The 19347-nt window shown below is 41.5% G+C and overlaps 1 protein-coding gene across 3 annotated transcripts in view; it reads right to left on the minus strand.

Annotated features, from left to right (window-relative positions):
- Positions 1-19347, minus strand: part of epb41l4b (erythrocyte membrane protein band 4.1 like 4B) — a 399237-nt gene that overhangs the window by 58767 nt on the left and 321123 nt on the right. For all 3 annotated transcript variants that reach the window (XM_087987177.1, XM_087987176.1, XM_043690060.2), the window contains exon 19: positions 7980-8047. In XM_087987177.1, the coding sequence (XP_087843303.1) occupies positions 7980-8047 (68 nt within the window). The remainder of the gene's footprint in view (positions 1-7979; positions 8048-19347) is intronic.

The raw sequence follows: 19347 nt of genomic DNA on the forward strand, positions 1-19347 counted from the left end.
GCCTTATCCTTTCCAGTAAATCCACAAAGTTAGCCTTATACAACTGAGCAAATACTGGAGTAATAAAAATGCCTAAATATAAGAAGCCCTCCAGGGACCAACGAAAGGGAAAAAGGGATCCGTCCACTAAGTGGGGTGTCATAGCAAGGCCACCCATTGGCATAGCCTCCGATTTTGAAAAATTAATTTTATAGCCTGAGAATGCGCTAAATGTATTAATGACTTGGATTAGGTGAGGTACGGACATCAGAGGATTACTGAGGAATAGAAGAACATCATCTGCATAAAGGGTAATTTTATGTTTACCTGTACCAATCCTCGGGGCCGTTATATTAGGATCAGCTCGTATAGTGGTTCAATTATTAGCGTAAATAACAATGGCAAGAGGGGACATCCCTGACGGCAGCCCCTACCCACACTGAAGCTATCCGAACCTAATCCATTGGTAACTACAACTGCTTTGGGATCACTATACAATGTTGAGACCTATTTGGTAAACACCTGTCCAACGCCAAATCTTTCCAATGTGTAAAACAAATATGACCATTCAACCCTATCAAATGCCTTTTCCACGTCTAATGAAACTCCTACTCCTGGTATCTTTCCCTGATGACAGGCTTGAATCATATTCAAAACCCTTCTAATATTATTGGATGATCTACGGCCCTTAATAAACCCCGTCTGATCCTCCTTTATAATATGTGGCAGTACTCTTTCTAGTCTCAGTGCTAACGTTTTAGAAAGGATTTTAAAATCTACAGTTAGCAAGGATATTGGTCTATATGATGTACAATCTTCCGGATCCTTTCCTTTTTTAAGGATAAGAGAGATATTTGCCTCTTTCAGCGAAGGCGGGAGACAGCCCTGACTATATGCATAGTTATACATGTCCATAAGTGGACCAGCCAATATTCCTGTAAATTCTTTATAGAATTCAGCTTGAAAACCATCTGGGCCAGGTGCCTTACCGCTCTGAAGTTGCCTGATTGTGTCAAGTATTTCTTGGACTGTTAGGGGAGCATTTAGGACCGATACCTGTTCCGGAGTTAGGCCTGGAAAGGTCAAATTTTTAAAAAATGACTGCATCCTCCTCGTCCTATCTTCACAATCCTGCGATTTATATAAATCAGAATAAAATTCTCTAAAGATCGCATTAATCTTTTTATGATCATGAGTCAAAATACCCGTACTTTCCTTGATAGACGTAATAACCTGAGGGGCCTTTTTTGTCTTTGCAAGAAATGTTAAGTATCTACCCGGTTTGTCGCCATATACATATAACTTTTGTTTTGCAAATAATATTTCCCTCTTAGCCGTTTGAGTAAGCATAGTGTTTAGAGCTGTCCTAAGAGCAGTAATCCTTTGCAATTTAATAATAGGTCGATCAGTGTATGCGGTTTCAGCTGCTTTTAAGCGGGCTTCAAGCAGACGCTGTTGTTCTCCCTTCAATTTCTTCTGGGTCGCTGAGTAGGAGATGATCAAAGCTCGCGTGTAAGCTTTGATGGTCTCCCACATCATTGATGGGTTTCTAGCTGTACCTGAATTAATTTCTAAAAAAGTTTTAAATTCTTGAGAGAAGTACTTTACAAATTTACTATCTTTCATTAGGAAGGGGTCCATACGCCAATGCCGAGGGGATGTCCCATTGTTCCTCGCCTTAGTTTCCATATATACAGCAGCGTGGTCGGAAATTGCTATACTACCTATTTTACAGGATGATATGGAATTTAAAAAAATCGAGGGGGCAAAAAACATATCAATTCTGGTATGACATTTATATGGATTGGAGTAGAAAGAAAAATCTCTGCCCTGTGGATGAAGACATCTCCATACATCTACTAATCCTAATTCTTTGTTCAGATTCATCAATTGTCTAGATCTGGGAGATACTCCTGCAGTACTCTTGGGAATCCTATCTATTTCCGGATCCATAATACAATTAAAGTCTCCTCCTATAATTGTATGACGGGCACCAAAAGCCATCAATTTTGAAAAGGCATCCGTTAGAAATTTAAAGGGGTGTGCCGGGGGGCAGTACAAATTTAAAATCCCATATTCCTCTCCATTTATGAGGGCTTTAATCAAAATATATCGTCCAGATTCGTCTTTTATCTGCTTTAGGATTTTGAAAGGGAAATTCTTCCGAACAAGAATAACAACTCCCCTGCTTTTTGAGCTAAAAGAAAAAAAAAAGGCCTGATCAAATCCACCCTGTCGTAATTTCAAGTGTTCTTTATCCGACAGGTGTGTCTCCTGTAGGAGAGCTATATCAACTCTTTCCTTCTTAAGATTTGATAATATTTTCTTCCTTTTGACTGGCGAATTACTCCCCTTGACATTCCAGGTGCACCACTTAACCGACTGATCAACCATAATCATCTAGGCAAATCCGAGACCCCCTCGGGAAGGGGAACCCTATCCAGAACATCCCGAGCGTAGAGCATATAAAATTTACAAAAATAAAGCCTCTCTAATACACTCACAACAATACAATAAAAAACTATTTCTAAATTAAAAAAATATAAAACGTATCTAAGTGGAGATTTTCCCCCTTGTTCCCAGGGGGTGTCACTTCCTCTCCAAAAGTCCATCATATCCTCTCCCAACCAATGCCCCACCCTTGACCCAGGCACTCCTCAATAAAATGAGGAGAATTCAAATATAATACAAAGCTAGAGTTAACAGTGAGCACCCTACCCCCACCCATACCAACACCTGGATATATTTGGTAATGTTAATACCATATATAAACATATAACTATAAAATTACAACCTCAACAAATAATAATTAAATATACTAATACAAAATAACAAGGGAGAAACAACCCCGCTCCTAAAGACAGAGGTAAAATTGAATAAGGTAACCACCTCCCCCCACCAACTTTAACCAAACCTATATATATATATATATATATAATATACACACACACATATACCTACATCCCTCATATATACATAAAATAATAAAAGAAAACAACCCCAAGGGGGTGGGGGGGGAGAAAATCAAATCCCTCTCCCCACCCCCCATAATAATATTAAACAGTAAGGTACAAAGACAAAAAAAAGGGGTGGATATAAACCAAAGCGGGGGGAAAGGCAAACCAACATCCATTATGTCTTACAGTTTATCTAAGAGAGTCCAAGAATTCCTTAGCCTTTTCTGGCGATCCAAAGTTATATACGGATCCTTCATGGTTAAAACGTAACGTCGCTGGGTAGCGTAAGGAGTACTGAATATTTAAGTCCCTTAAATGCTTCTTCGCCTCGAAAAATGCCTTCCTCTTTCGGACCAGAGCTGGGGAAAAGTCCTGGAATAACATGATCTTGGATCCTTTATAGATCATAGCTTGGGGGTCTTTTCCGAGATTTCTAGAGGCTTCGAGGAGTATCTGCCTCTCCTTGTAGCTCTGCAGCCGGAACAGGACCGGGCATGGGCGCTTGTTCAAGCCGGGCCCGTGTATTGCGACCCGGTAGGCCCATTCTACCCTTACCTGGCCTGATCCAGCTTCCAGATTTAAAAGCTGTGTCAGCCACTGCTGGAGGAATGCTGTAAGCTGGCCTTCCTCTTCCCGTTCGGGAAGGCCCAGCAAACGAATATTTTTTCGACCACCTCGAACATCAAGGTCGTCAATGTGATTTTCTAAGGTCCGGACTCGCTGTTCGAGAGTCCGGACCTGATCCACGGCCGATTGAGCTGTAGTTTCGGAGGTCGCGGCCTTTAACTCCGCCCCTCCGACTCGGCGCTCAATTTCCTGGATGTCTCGGTCATGCTTCTGCAGCACGGCCGAGAGTGAGTCCCATCGATTTCGGGATTCTTCAATGAAAGCGTCGATCTTCGCGTCCAGTTTGGAGATCATCTCCACAAGGCTTGTCACCGTAGGTAAGTCCCCCGGGGCGGCTGTGGACGCCTCAGCTGCAGCTGGAGAGGGTGGGGGAGGGGTTCCTGCTTGTTGAGAGCTGCGAGCTCCCTTCCATTTAGTCATTTTTACTAAAGATTAGTTTGTTTAAGTTTAATATTAAACAACTAATTAAATTAAACAGTTATTATAAATGATTTGGTGAGTGTGGTGGGGGTGGGTGACCCACTTTACCCAAGTCTTGGGAGGAGCACTGTAGACTCAGACTTGCTGGGTCGCCGCCATCTTGGATCCCCCCTCCTTACAATTTTAAGGGCAGGAGAGAGTGGAAAATGCATATTCATTTTGACTCGTCCAGTCATTTGAAGATGTAACCCGTTGTTTTAACTTCTCCCTTGATATTTCTTTTAGTAGTTGTCTCTCTTACAGTTCTGAAAATACATACATGCTGCCCTACTCTGACACCATATTTCAAGTGAAGTGTGTTTGATAGTTCCCACAGATTGCATACAAAGGCAATTAAAGTAGAGGTTGAGGTCACAAGACAACAATGAGCCAGCGCACTAGTGGTACAATTGCAATTTTCAAAATAAAAAGCAATATGATTCTGGCAAACAAAGCAAAGTTAGCTGACAAAAACATTCTACTAGAATTGGGATGCTGACTACTGAGAGGTACTGGAGCATTACATTAAGCAACAGTTGTCAAAGGATCTGCCAGAGTTCCTTAAAAAATACCTTTTGGATGGACGGATATAATTGCAAATCTCACAGCAGATAGATTTGGGTCAAGAGGGAAATTAAGATGTAAGAAGTCAAACATAAATGCAATCCTCCAGGAGTCTGCTGACTTTCAGTAGTAAGACAGATGAGAAGAGTGAGCTGGACAGCCAACCTCCTCTTAATAGACCTCTTAGTAGTTTAATTTAAACACATTAATGAAAATTGCTGCCTAAAATGATACTTGTTCCACCTTTAACACTCATCAGATAAGTTTCCCATGAGTTGGAAAGAAAAGAATCAAACTGTTCTCTGGGCAGGAAGGAGCAGTGTTTCTCCATAGCCCACCAAGCTGCTCTGTCACTCCCACTCATAATCGCACTGTGATCAGATCCAGCTGCCACATGACCCTGTGACCTCCTGCTATTCCCCACAGACCACACTATTATCACCAGCATGCCCATCTTCTCCCTGCTGATTCTTTTTCCATGGTGTCACATTCTAGTGTATTCTGAATTTCAACTTAATTTTTATATTTAAAAATGGACCATGACAAGTGCAGAAAGATGTCTGCCTCAGGAACGCCTAATTTATTTTGTAGGTTGGAACATTCCCTCATCTCAAAAGGGAACAAAAAGACTGATGTCGATTCAATGTCTCTTCCTGAAACAAATTCAAAAGGTTAATTTCAAACTGAATGAGCCATTGGAATACAAATAAACTGCCTGTTTCAAACTTCAGTGGTGTGAAAGTCTTAGCATGGGATGCTTAAACATCCTCGCTACTCCACCATATTTGGAAAACGACACTGGACTTGAAAGGGTCACATGAGGAAAGTCATATTTTCTGATTACCTTTGAGGACAATAAGTGGCTCCATGGAGATAATTCCATTGGAACGTGATTGAACCGGCTGCTAGTCAACTAATCAAAGGTATGAAGCAGCAATACCTTGAAAGTGGGAGAAGGACTCCCCTCAACCTTTCCCGTCTTTTGAGCTCACCTGAGAAACATGACTGCAAGAAGCCTCGCAGCTAACTGACAAAACACACATATTTCTTACATAAAATATACTGATCACAGAAAGTAAAAAGTCAATGTAGGTTTTGCCAATGACAGTGACCCTCCCACCATACCCTTACCAGATTTTCGGCACACACCGCCCTCAATCTTCTTCATGGATGGACTTTCTCAACAATCCACTTTCATAGACAGATCTTTCTTTTCCTGCAATCCAGTTCCTCAGCTGCAGTCTTGCATCATAAGCCTACAAGCTCAACCCAGTCAACCAGCCTTCCAGTCTGGCTGAGGCGAGGAAATCATTACAGAAGCTGAAAATCATACCTTGCCATTAAATTTGGCATGATCCGGAGGACACCTCTAATTCTAACTTCCCAGCACACTAAATTCCATTAGCCATCCAGCTGCTAAACACTCTATTGATGTTTATGCTCGAACAGAACTGTGAACTAGTTGTTGAAGAGGAAGATAAATAGAAGGACAAATATCTCATGACAATGAAGTGTTCTATCAGCCGGAAAATCTTAAAAACAAGCCTCACTGATAGGATCCCTAATTAAATGGCACTAAATGCTGATAAAGGCTGATTAGGGTGGCCTGAGGCTTGCTCTTCCCAAAAAGAGGCTATCATGGCAAAAGTGATCATCGGAATAGCACGACATGGAACTATTCGCCGGATGCTCAAGGAGTCTTTCAATTTTCTGTAGGGCCAACCTGATTATGAATTATGAATTAAACATATCAGGAACAAAATAGATCTTAAAGCTCCATCTCGAATACTACAGAGCGCAGGTGGCATAGGTCTTGCATTTTGTGCATCTGACAACTCATTACTGAGACAGATGGGAAAGAGGTAAGTAGATATTTTCAGGCTTACTACCATCTGTGTTCTTACAGACTCAATAAGCTTTGTGCAGTTAGGAAGGAGAGACCCCACCCACAGTGAGACACAGCCTGAGTGAGTATATAGTTTGGGAAATTTGGAGGCAATGTGGAAATTCGATAATGCAATTTACTTGCTTTTTTTGGTTACTAGTTTATAAGATTCCTTTTAAAACAGGAGAGTGATATCACAGGTAAACCGCAAGTTCATTGGTTGGTGATAGCTACTAATTTGACTATATATTATAGGTTACCTTCAGATTAGGGGTAAATAGGCAAAATATTTACAGGCTATAGGCTAAAAGACCAGCTTTTTAAAATCAAATTAAATAGAGATGCCGAGCCAGAGATGCGGACCCTATTGTGGCGCGTAGTGATCACACCTGTGGCAAGCGTTGGTTTCTTGAGGAACATTCGGCTCTAAGTTAACGAGCTGGGAGTCTCAGTTTCAAACACACCTAGATGTTGTGCTTCAGCAGGCAGTCACACCCCTTGGATTAACGGCCTTAAATTCAGTCAGTCAGTGATCAGGGACAGGAGGCTGTGACTAAGAACGAGACAGATACAGGGCTCCAGCCCTTGAGCTTGTCTAACAGGTTTGAGATTCTTGGTCCCTGTATAAATGAGAGTGGGTGCTGTCAGGAGGATGAGCAAACTGACCATAGCACTGTGGTACAGGGAGCCATTCATGAGAGGGGAGAAAAGAGAAATGTAGTTATAATAGGGGATAGTATAGTCAGGGGATAAGACAGCCTTCTCTGTGGTCAGGATCAAGAGTCCTGACAGCTGTGTTGTCTGCCTGGTTCTGCAGAGTAACTTGAACTTGAAGGGCTTGTTGTATGAGAAATGGTTGAGGACTCTGGGTCTTTCCTTGATGGAATTTAGAAGGACGAGGGGAATCTCATTGAAACTTACAGAATACTGAGAGGCCTACACAGACTGAATATGGAGAGCATGTTTCCACTAACAGGAGAAACGAGGACCTGAGGGCACAGCCTCAGAGTGAAAGGATGGCCCTTTACAACTGAGATGTGGAGGATTTTCTTCAGCCAGAGGGTGGGGAAATCTGTGAAGCTCATTGCTGTAGAAGGCTCTGGAGGCCAAGTCATTGTGGGGGTATTTAGGTTTTGATTGATAAATGGATCATGGGTTACGTGGAGAAGGCAGGAGAATGGGGTTGAGAAATATGTCATTAGCTATCAGTGAATCAAATGCATAGCAGACTCGATGAGCCAAATGGCCTAAATCTGCTCCTGTATCTTACATTCTTATGGACTTCATACTCTTTGGCAGAGAGATAATAAAATGATGTCTTTTAAAAAAATGCTGAGGGAAAATATCATCTTAGAAAATGAAAATTCTCCAATTAATGATGACATACCTTGAAATACTAGACAAAATGAAACACAGATGTCATCTAGACTACTCTGTCTTATGAGAAAAGTTTTCGATGGGAAGATCAGAGAACATGTGCAAAGATATTAGGAAAGACTTTGACTGACCTTACACTGTCCACTGGTGTGCCTGAGGATTTAGTTTGGCTGCTCAGAACTGGCTCTTCTTTTTTAAACTGTTAAAAGGAAAAGCAGCAATGAGAAACAATCAAACGTTCATTTTATTTGGCAGCCATGAATTGGCAGTATCTGTATTCCTGCTGCTATGCAAATGCTACAAATCTGTGAATTGATTAGTCTGTCTGGAGAACAGCTATACAGCAGAATGGCAGTAACCTGCACCAACTAGGCATGTGCATAGAATTGCCATCTCATCATGCATCCAAAACTTCGTTGTATCAGGATGAAATGTAGCAGTATGAATCATGCTGCTGGAAAAATAACCCATTCCTCACCCTTTTTAAGTTTTGAAATTTCAAATTTTCATGAAATTATAATTTTATCTCAAATCATAGAAGTTTATGACAAAGAGGAAGACGGTTTGGTTCATTATATCTGCACCGATTGAAAAAGTACGATCCAGATCCAGGTTAAACAATCTGAATCGTAAAGGAAATAATAATGACCTTATGCTTCATGTACCTGGCATGTTTTCACCTTTGGCAGTTCAGTTTTAGTAACAATGCAGTAGGGAAAACAGATGTGCACAGAAATATCAGGGAGGAGCTAGAGTAGGCCATTTAGCATATCAAGCCTGTTTCATAATTCAATATGGTCATGGCTGAATCTCTATCTTAATGACATACTCTCACTCACTTCCCATTTCCTTGATACCTTTAATATCTAGAAATCAAGTTATAAAACATAGAACATTACAGCGCAGTACAGGCCCTTCGGCCCTCGATGTTGTGTCACCCTGTCATACTAATCTGAAGCCCATCCCACCTACACTATTCCATGTATGTCCATTTGCCTGTCCAATGACATTTCTTTCTGTAATATATCCTGACTGAATCACTGTGTGATTGAGAATTCCGAAGGGGCATCACCCTTTCATCTTAGCACTAAAAGGTTTATGTGTTCTGTGGCTGTGTCCCCTTGTTCCAGATTTCCAAACAAGGGAACATCATCTTTATATCCAATTTGTCCAGTTCTTTCAGAATTTCATAGGTTTCAATGAGATCCCCTCTTTTTCTTCTAAGCTTCGGAGAATACAAGCCCAGTCAACCCAAACTCTCCTTATACAATATGGCCAACACTTGTGCGAGAAAAAATGTCATAATGAAGCCGAAGCAATATATTAAATGTTTTCTAGCACGTTCCACATAGTTAAGTAACCAAACTGCAAGTGAAGCAACTGCAGTTATTTCCAAGGTTTCAGCTGGAACATGTTACTGTCACAGTATCTTCACACATCAGTCATCCATCCGCAGATCAAACTTTATCCTCCACAGCCATATGGTCTTCAAAATCAAGAATGACAAAGTTATAAATGACTGGAAATGTGAACTCTGCTGGTATAGAAAACGTCCTCATTTTTTGTTGTTATTTCAGGCACGTATATGTACATTTGTATTACATCACTCCTAGCCATACAGGTTTTGCATAATTCACTGAAACTAAACTGTGACTTGTAATTATATAGTAGGTTAATGTAATAAACTGGAGCATTAAGCAACATTTGAAACTGAGCTACATGGGATGGCAAGTTCTTGGACATAAGGTTATTCAAAGGGTTTCAATGAAGAACTGTATTGCAGTTAAGACACAAACTCCGTTTCTCTGTTCTCCACATATTTTGCTGGGTTTGCTGAGTTTCCTCAGCATATTGCTTTTATTTCAGATCTTCAGCATCAGCAGTATTTTGCCTTTATTTAACTTGGTTAGAGGTAGCTTCTAAGTAATGTCTTAAAGGAGGTGAAAAAAGATAGAAGAACGGAGAACTTTGGGGAATGACTCCAAAGCTTAGGACGCAGGCAGCTGGAGGCACAAAGACCACTGATAAAGCAACTAACCTGAAGAATTTTCAATATTACATATTATCATATCATAGAATCCCTACAGTGCAGATAAAAGCCATTTGGCCCATCATATCTGCACCGACCCTCTGAATAGCATCCCGCCCAGATCCAGATTCCCCTCCCCCATCCATTACCCTGCATTTACCTGGTTAATCCACCCAGCCTACACATCGCTGGACACTATGGGGAAATTTAGCATGACAATCCACCTAACTTGCATATCTTGGACTGTGGGAAGGAATCCACATAGACATTGGGAGAATGTGCAAACGCCACTCACACAATTGCCTGAGGGTATAATTGAACTAAGTTGTGCCACCCTGCCACCCATTAGACCTAAACTGATGACCACAGCTATCACCAAGATTTGGGAAAGTCGCAAGGGATTGGAAAACTGCAAATATAAATTCATATTCAAGAAAGGAGCAGGAAATGATGGGCCAGCTACCCTAACATCTGACATTGGGAAAATGTTGGAATCTATTATTTAGTAGTAGAATATTTAGAAAATAATAAACAATCAGGTTGGGTCAAAGTGGTTTTGTAAAAGCAAAATTGTGTTTGACAAATTCACTCAGAGGTTTTTGAGTATGTGACAAACAGGTCTGGACAAAGGGGGATCAGCAGATGCAGTACATTTTGATTTCCAAAAGGCAATACATAAAAGATTACTGCACAGAATAAATGTTTATGACATTGGCGGTGACATGTTAGTATGGATGTGACAATCAGCTAACTTATAGGAAACAGAGTCAGCATAAAGAGGTCATTTTCAGTTGAGGAAACTCTAGCTAGTAGAGTATCAAAGGTTTGAGACTGCAACTATTGCCAAACTAAGTTCATCATTTTGACAAATAGACCAACTATATTTCAGCTAAATATGCTGATAATACAAAGATAGGTAGAAAAACAAGCTGTAAGCAGATTATGAAGGGCCATATTTTTGTCTTCAGGGAAGATAGTGGAAGTCAGGAAAATTCCTGGCTTCACACATCTACCTCAGGGAATATTGGTTCTGAAGGAAGAAAGACAGTTGTTTCTACAATTTACTTAAGTCCCAGTTGACATCACTGCATTGTGACCATTTAGCACATTCAGGAATTTCCACAACAAAATGCTTTCAAGCTGGAAGATAAGGAAATGGAAATCTCATGAAATTTCTGGCCTGTTTTTTATCTAGTGAATTAACTTTTGCATCTTTCAATGCCTTGCTTACAATTTTTAGACCAGGATCTCAGACATTCTTAAAAGTCTGGGCTTTGATTTGATGGTCCAAACTTTGCATGGGGAATAACAGTTAGGCTATCATTGTTCACATTATATTGCACAAAATTAAAAAACTGAAGAAATAAAAACCAAATAGCTTTTACAGATCCTTGAGCCTGCTTCATTATTCAATAAGATTATAGCAAATCTTCTACCACAATTACACTTTTCTGTCTCATTTTCACTACCCTCAATTCCCTTAAAATCATATCGGACAGAAGAGGCTTTACAGGGGTATGCAGTGGGGCCCAGGTCTCAGGCACAGAGCCTGTCCCTGTTGCACAGAAGGGAAGGAGGGAAAGGAAGAAAGTGTTAGTCATTGGGGACTCAATCGTTAGAGGGTCAGATAAAAGGTTTGTTGGGAATGACCGAGAATCACGGTTGGTATGTTGCCTCCCAGGTGCCAGGGTCAGTGATGTCTCGGATCGTATCTTTGGGGTCCTGAAGGGAGTGGGTGACCAGCCCAAAGTCGTGGCCCACATAGGTACCAACGACATAGGTAGAAAAAGGAAGCTGAGAGCTAGAACAAACAGTGTTGCTATCTCTGGTTTGTTACCCGTGCCATGTGATAGTGAGACAAGAAATAGGGAGAGATATCAGCTGAACACGAAGCTGCAGGGTTGGTGCAGGAGGGAGGGTTTCAGGCACTGGGATAATTGGGGCTCATTCTGGGGAAGGTGGGACCTGTACAAACAGGACAATCTTCACTTGAACCAGTTCCTGGGTGAGAATTTTGCTGGTGCTATTCGGGTGGGTTTAAACTAGCTCAGCAGGGGCATGGGAACCTGAGGTGTCCTTGCAGTGCACATGAGGATAAGAGTAGGGAGGACAGGGACAGGATTTCACAGCCACAGGAATGTGCTGGCAGATAGCAAGCTGGTTTGAAGTGTGTCTACTTCAACGCTAGGAGTATCCAAGGTGAGTTTGCAGCATGGATAGGTACCTGGGACTTCAATGTTGCGGCCATTTCGGAGACATGGATACAGCAGGTTGAGGAATGGATGTTGCAGGTTCCAGGGTTTGGATCTTTCATTGAGAATGGGCAAGGCGGTAAAAGAGGGGGAGGTGTGGCCTTGTTAGTTAAAAATAGTGTAACAGTGGCTGAAAGAACTTTTGACGAGGATTGGTCTACTGAGGTAATATGGGCTGAGGTTTAAATCAGGGAGGAGAGGTCACACTGCTTGGAGTTTTTCATAGGCCTCCGCAGAGTACCAGGGAGGTGGAGGAGAGGATTGGCAAAATTATTCTGGGTAGGAGTGAAAGGAACAGGGTGGTCATTATGGGGGACTTTAACTTCCCCAACATTGATTGGAAATGCTATAACTCTAGTATGTCAGATGGATCAGTTTTGTCCAACGTGTGCAGGAGCGTTTCCTGACATAGTATGTCAAAGGGCCGACAAGAGGGGAGGCCACACTGGATCTAGTGCTTGGTAATGAACCAGGCCAGGTGTTTGATTTAGTTGTCAGTGAGCACTTTGGAGAGAGTGACCATAATTCAGTTATGTTTAGTTTAGCGGTGGAAAGGCTTAGGTACATGCCACGGGTCAAGAGTTATCGATGGGGCAAGGGCAATAATCATGCGATTAGGCAAGAATTAGGGTGCACAGAATGGGGTAGCAAAATGCAGGGGATGGGGACAATGAAAATGTGAAGCTGGTTTAAGGAATGGATGTTGCGTGTCCTTGATAGGTATGTCCCTGTCAGGCAGGGAGGAAGTGATAAGGTAAGGGAACCGTGGTTTTCTACAGAAATAGCATCTCTTGTTAAGTGGAAGAAGGAGGCTTATGTGCTGATGAGACAGGAAGGTTCAGATGAGGCGACGGGAGAGTTACATATCAGCTAGGAAGGATTTAAAGAGAGAGTTAAGAAGAGCAAAGAGAGAACATGAGCAGTCTTTAGTAAACAGAATAAAGGTGAACCCTAAAGCTTTCTATAGGTATGTGAGGAATAAAAGGATGATTAGGGTAGGAATAGGACCAAAGACAGAAGTGGGAAGTTGAGTGTGGACCCTGTGGAGATCAGAGAGGTGCTAAACGAACATTTCTCATCGGTTTTCACTCAGGAAAAAGAGATTATTGTAGAGGAGAAGAATGAGATACGAGATATTAGACTAGAAAGGATCGAGGTTAGTTACGAAGTGGTTTAGATTAGATTACCCACAGTGTGGAAACAGGCCCTTCGGCCCAACCCGCCCAGACACATTCCCCTACATTTAGCCCTTCACCTAACACTACGGGCAATTTAGCATGGCCAATTCACCTAACCTGCACATTTTTGGACTTTGGTAGGAAACCGGAGTGCCCGGAGGAAACCCACACAGACAAGGGGAGAATGTGCAAACTCCACACAGTCTGAGGAGGGAATTGAACCCGGGTCTCTGGCACTGTGAGGCAGCAGTGCCACCCACAAAGATTAGAAGAGATTCCCTACAGTGTGGAAACAGGCCCTCCAGCCCAACAAGTCCACACTGACCCTCCGAATAGGAACCCACCTAAACCCATTCCTCTACATGCACCCCTGACTATTGCACCTAACACTATGGGGCAATTTAGCATGGCCAATTCACCTAACCTGCACATCTTTGGAGTGTGGGAGGAAACTGGAGCACCTGGAGGAAACCCACGCAGACACGGGGGAATGTGCAAACTCCACACAGACTGTTGCCCGAGGCAGGAATTGAACCCGGGTCCCTGGCACTGTGAGGCAGCAGTGCTAACCACTGAGCCAGATGTGCAGGTGTTATCAATTCTAGAAGGAGTGAAAGTAGACAAGTCCCCTGGGCTGGATGGGATTTATCCAAGGATTCTCTGGGAAGCTAGGGAGGAGATAGCGGAGCCTTTGGCTTTGATATTTGAGTCGTCATTGTCTACAGGGTTAGTACCAGAGGACTGGAGGATTGTACGTGTGGTGCCCTTGTTCAAGAAGGGCAGCAGAGATGACCCAGGCAATTATAGACCAGTGAGCCTTACTTCTGTTGTAGGAAAGGTTTTGGAAAGGATTATAAGAGATAGGATTTATAATCATTTAGCAAACAACAATTTGATTTCAGATAGTCAACATCGTTTCATCAAGTGCAGGTCATGTCTCACAAACCTCATTGAGGTTTTTGAGAAGGTGACCAAGCATGTAGATGAGTTGACATGGTGCACGTGGACTTCAGTAAAGCCTTTGATAAGGTTCCACATGGTAGGCTGTTGGAGAAAATGCAGACGCATGGGATTGAGGATGATCTAGCAGCTTGGATTAGAAACTGGCTTTCTGAAAGGCGGCAGCGAGTGGTGGTTGATGGAAAATATTCAGCATGGAGTCTGGTTACTAGTGGTGTGCCACAAGGATCTGTTTTGGGACTACCGCTGTTTGTCATTTTTATAAGTGACTTAGACGCATGCAGAGGTGGATGGATTAGTAAGCTTGCAAGTGACACTAAAGCCGGTGGAGGAGTGGACAATGTGGAAGAATGTTGCAGGTGGCAGGGGGACTTGGATAAACTGCAGAATTGGGCTGAGAGGTGGCAAATGGAGTTCAATGCAGCTAAGTGTGGGGTGATTCACTTTGGGAAGAATAACAGGAAGGCAGAGTACTGGGTCAATGGAAAGATTCTTGGGAGTGTGGATGTGCAGAGGGATCTTGGAGTCCATGTACATAGATCCCTGAAAATTGCCACCCAGGTTGATAGTGCTGTTAAGGCAGCATAGAGTGTGTTAGGTTTCACTGGGAGAGGGATCACGTTCCGGAGCCACAATGTCATGCTGCAACTTTACAAAATGCTAGTGTGGCCACAGTTGGAATATGGTGTACAGTTCTGGTCGTCATATTTTGGGAAGGATGTGGAAGCATTGGAAAAGGTGAGGAGGAGATTTACCAGGATGTTGCCTGGTCTGGAGGGAAGCTCTTATGAGGAAAGGCTGAGAGATTTAGGTCTGTTCTCATTGGAAAGAAGAAGGTCAAGAGGGGATTTGATAGAGACATATAAGATGATCAGAGGATTAGATAGGGTAGACAGTGAAAGTATTTTTCCTAGGATGAAGACATCAGCTTGCATGAGGGGGCATAACTACAAATTAAGGAGTGATAGATTTAAGATAGATGTCAGAGGCAGGTTCGTCACTCAGAGTGGTAAGGGTGTGGAATGCCCTACTTGCCAATGTAGTCAACTCAGTCACATTAGGAAGATTTAAACAATCCTTGGATAAGCACATGATGATGGGATAGTGTAGGGGGACAAGCTTAGAATAGTTCACAGGACGGTGCAACATCGAAGGCCGAAGGGCCTGTTCTGCGCTGTATTGTTCTATGTACAGCCCATTGACTCTGTCCTGCCAAAAATACAGTATTATCTACACTAGACCCACATTCCCATACTAGGCCCATAGAAATGAAGGTTATGACATTTCAAGTGCTAATCCAACTATTTTGTAAAGGTTGTAAGGTTCCCACCTCAACTACCCTTCTAGATAGTACACTCCAAACCCCCAGCACCCTCTGGGTGAGAGGTTTTTCCTCAAATCCTCTCTAAACCTCCTGTCTTTCATTGTAAAATGATGCCCCCTTGCATAGAATTTAACAGCACAGAGGTTATGGTGGAATTATATAAATGTTGGTTAAGCCACAGCTAGAGCAGTAATTAGAGATCCATTCCAGCATCACACCATTTACAGAGGATCACGGTCCTGTGTGAATGGGGCACAACACAGCCTGCTTGTTCAACCAACCAGATTGAAAAGGCTGGAATTATAATTTGGAGTACTTGAGCCAAAGGCTCTGGAAGCCACATTGTACACAGGAACATGACAGCACTGAAAGTGAGTGCAGAGGAGGTGTACCAGGAAGTTGCCTGAGCTGGAGAGTTTCAATTATGAAGGTTGGACAGACTGGGTTTGTTCTCCTTACAACAGAGGAGATTAAGAGAGAACATGATGGAGATATATAAAATTATGAGGGACAATGGATTGGATAGAGAGGAAGAAACATTTCCCCTTGATGGAGGGATCATTGTCCAGGGAGCATAGATTAAAGGTAAAGGACACAGGGTTTAGAGGAGATGTGAGGAAAAACCTTTTCACCAAGAGGGTAGTGGGAATCTGGAACTCACTGCTTCTATGGGTGCTAGAGGCAGAAACCCTCATAACATTTAAGAAGTTTTTAGATACGCATTGCAATGCCAAGGAATACAAGGTTTTGGGCCAACTGCTGAAAAATAGAATTAGAATAGTTAATAATTTTTGACTGCATGGACAAGATGGGCCAAAGGGCATTTTTCTGTGCTGTAGATCTCTATGACTATTGACTTGTTGACTAAGGGGAACAGCTGCTTTCTATTCATCTTGTCAATGCCCCTCAGTCTTATATACCTCTACAAACTCTGCTTCAAATAAAATAACTTGAGATTATCCAGCCACTCTTCATAGCAGAAATGTTCCTTCCCAGACAACACCCTGGTGGATCTCCTTTGCACCACGCCCAGTGCATTCACATCTTTCCTACAGTGTGGTGACCAGAACTGCACATAGTACTCCAGTTGTGATATAACCAAAGCCCTGTACAGCTCCATCATGACCATGCTGCGCTTATAATCTTTGCCACAACCGATAAAGGCAAATAAACTGTTTGCCTTCTTAATTACCCTATTAACCTGTCCTGCCTCCTTTGGGGATCAATGGACAAGCACCTCAAGAACCTTTGGTTCCTCTGAGCCTCCTAATGTCTCTAGAATCCAAAAATGTATTGCTTTCTGTCTTGAATATACACAGAATGATTGTTATTCAAGATATTTTGGTCAGAAAATTCGAAAGGTTCCCAATCCTAAGTGAGGAACGTTCTCTTCATTTCACTTCTAAATCACTGCTTCCCAAGATAATATCCCCCATAAATTCTCCAGCTGGGAACACCACCTACTGGCACCTAATGTGTTAATCCTCTAAAAATGTAAATTTCAATCAGATCACTTGTAATTCCTCTAAATACCAGAGACTGAGGTTCAATCTATTCAATTTTTTTTTTGTAAAGAGCAGAGATCTCTCATCCTAGGGTTCAATCCACTGAACACTGACTACACTTTCTTGAAGAAAAGAGTTTATTCTGTTAGGAAAAGAGTGCAAAATCACACATAACACTCTGGATGTGGCTTAACTAATGCCTTTTTCTTAAAAACTGCAGCAAAGCTTATTTACTGTTAATCTCCTATCACCTTGCAATAAAAGCTAATATATTTGTCTTTTTAATCACTGTGTACTTGCTTGTAACTTTGTCATTTGTATTCAAGGACACTCAAATTCCTCTCAATAACAACACTAACTTCTCATTTCATAGAAAATATCATGCTCTCCTAATCTCCTGACCAATTAAATTATTTCAAATTTCCTCACATTGTAGTCCAAGTTGTGCATATCCATTAAACTTATCAAAAGAAACATATGCCTTGTTCATTGAAATGAAAATGTTATTTTTCAACACTTTGATAAATTTCAGATTACTGGCAAAGCACCAATATTTCACTCAAATGCTCCAAATTATGATTCCAGCCTCTTCAATCTGGTTGGTTGAACAAGCAGGCTGTGATGTGCCCCATTCACACAGGACTCTGATCCTCTGTAAAGGGTGTGATGTTGGAATGGATCTCTAATTACTGAAAGTTACCACATAATTGTCTATGAAGTCAATGAATAACAGAGTAGAATTACTTCAAAATCCAAACCATAAATATTTACAGTGGATATTTTAGCAAAGCTTCCAACTGCATGGATGCATTCAGTAGAAGTATTATTTCAGAATTTCTTAGCATCTGCAGAAGGATGTACAATGCATCTTATCTGGGACAACCTGAAGAGTGAATTCTCAACTCTGTTATTTAAGATACGTGATGACTTAAAAGTACTAACAACTGCTCCTTTTCTACTTTGAGCACTGCAATTAAAGCAGCTTGGCTTCCTTCTTGGATGAAAATAAAAAGACAGTATATTGACAAAGTGCACTTTCCAGTTGAAAGGAACAAAGAACTTAAGCTTGCTTTTCCAAATGATTGAAAAACAGCAGGGAGATATTTCAAGCACTATATTCCTCCTGATTGCCAACTGCTCATGTCGCTCACAAGATAATCCTCTATAATAGCAGCAACTTTCCACTTTGCACCACGTTTTGCAAGAGAGAATAATTTTTATGTAAAATGTGAAATTGCATAACAATAACTTTTCGACATTATCGGAGTAGACATGCATTTATCAAAGTTTATTATAGAATACATGACAGCAAACTCAGTAATGTTTTCTAAGGGACTAAACGGAGTCTGCATCATGCTAGGTGTTGGATTTGCTGCTACCATTCTCACTAAATGTAAGGATAACAGGACTGCCATGGTCGAATGCAACAAAAAGAAAACTACTTTCTGATATAAACTATATGGGACTCTTATATTGAACGGAAATACCTCATTGAATGTTAGCAATTAGTATGAGGTTTTATTGATACGATGGACATTGCTACAGAGTTCATGAAGAGAACTAGCATATTCTGCTGAGGTCTTAAGTTGTTATGCTCAAAATAACATCAAACTCTTTCACTCACACACAATATCTCCCCCAAACTTTTTCTCCCCTTTTAGTATTATATTTGTATATATAATTATATCTAACAATATCCCATTGCCCGCAAATGCTTAGTTCCTCCATCACCCCCACACCTCTCTGACTTTACAAATTCAGGTGAGCTGCAGGTTTCATAATTCTTCCAGAATGTTCTTTCTGCAGATATTTGCTAGTTGGAAGACCATCGTCTTTTATTTCTTCCTGATAGTTTGAGCTCTGTAGGTCCCTTCAAACTGAAAGATGTTTTATCTCCTGGAGACATTGGGGTCATCTTTTCTGCTGAAATGAACAAGTGTGTCTATAGGACCTGTAATCTGTTGGATTTCCTTCGTAGAGGGAACCTTTCCTGCTGAAATAGGTAATTTTTTTAAAATTTCCTGAATCTCTGAGATAATTGCATCCCTGTAGCATCTTGAATCATTGGTCATTGCTTCATAATGATATCTTTCCTAGAATTGTAACACCACTTCTTTTATCTATGTCAGCAGATTTTATTCCCAATCTGTCTGCAGATCTTTGCTGGAATATATAGGTTCTGCCGTTCAAATATTGATTGGTTTGGACATACTTATTTGCTCTCAGTGATTGCATTATTGATAAAACTGAC

Source organism: Chiloscyllium plagiosum, unplaced genomic scaffold, assembly GCF_037043375.1.
Source record: "Chiloscyllium plagiosum isolate Xiang-an unplaced genomic scaffold, Cpla_swu_hap1 HiC_scaffold_5, whole genome shotgun sequence".
Taxonomy (NCBI): Eukaryota; Metazoa; Chordata; class Chondrichthyes; order Orectolobiformes; family Hemiscylliidae; genus Chiloscyllium; species Chiloscyllium plagiosum.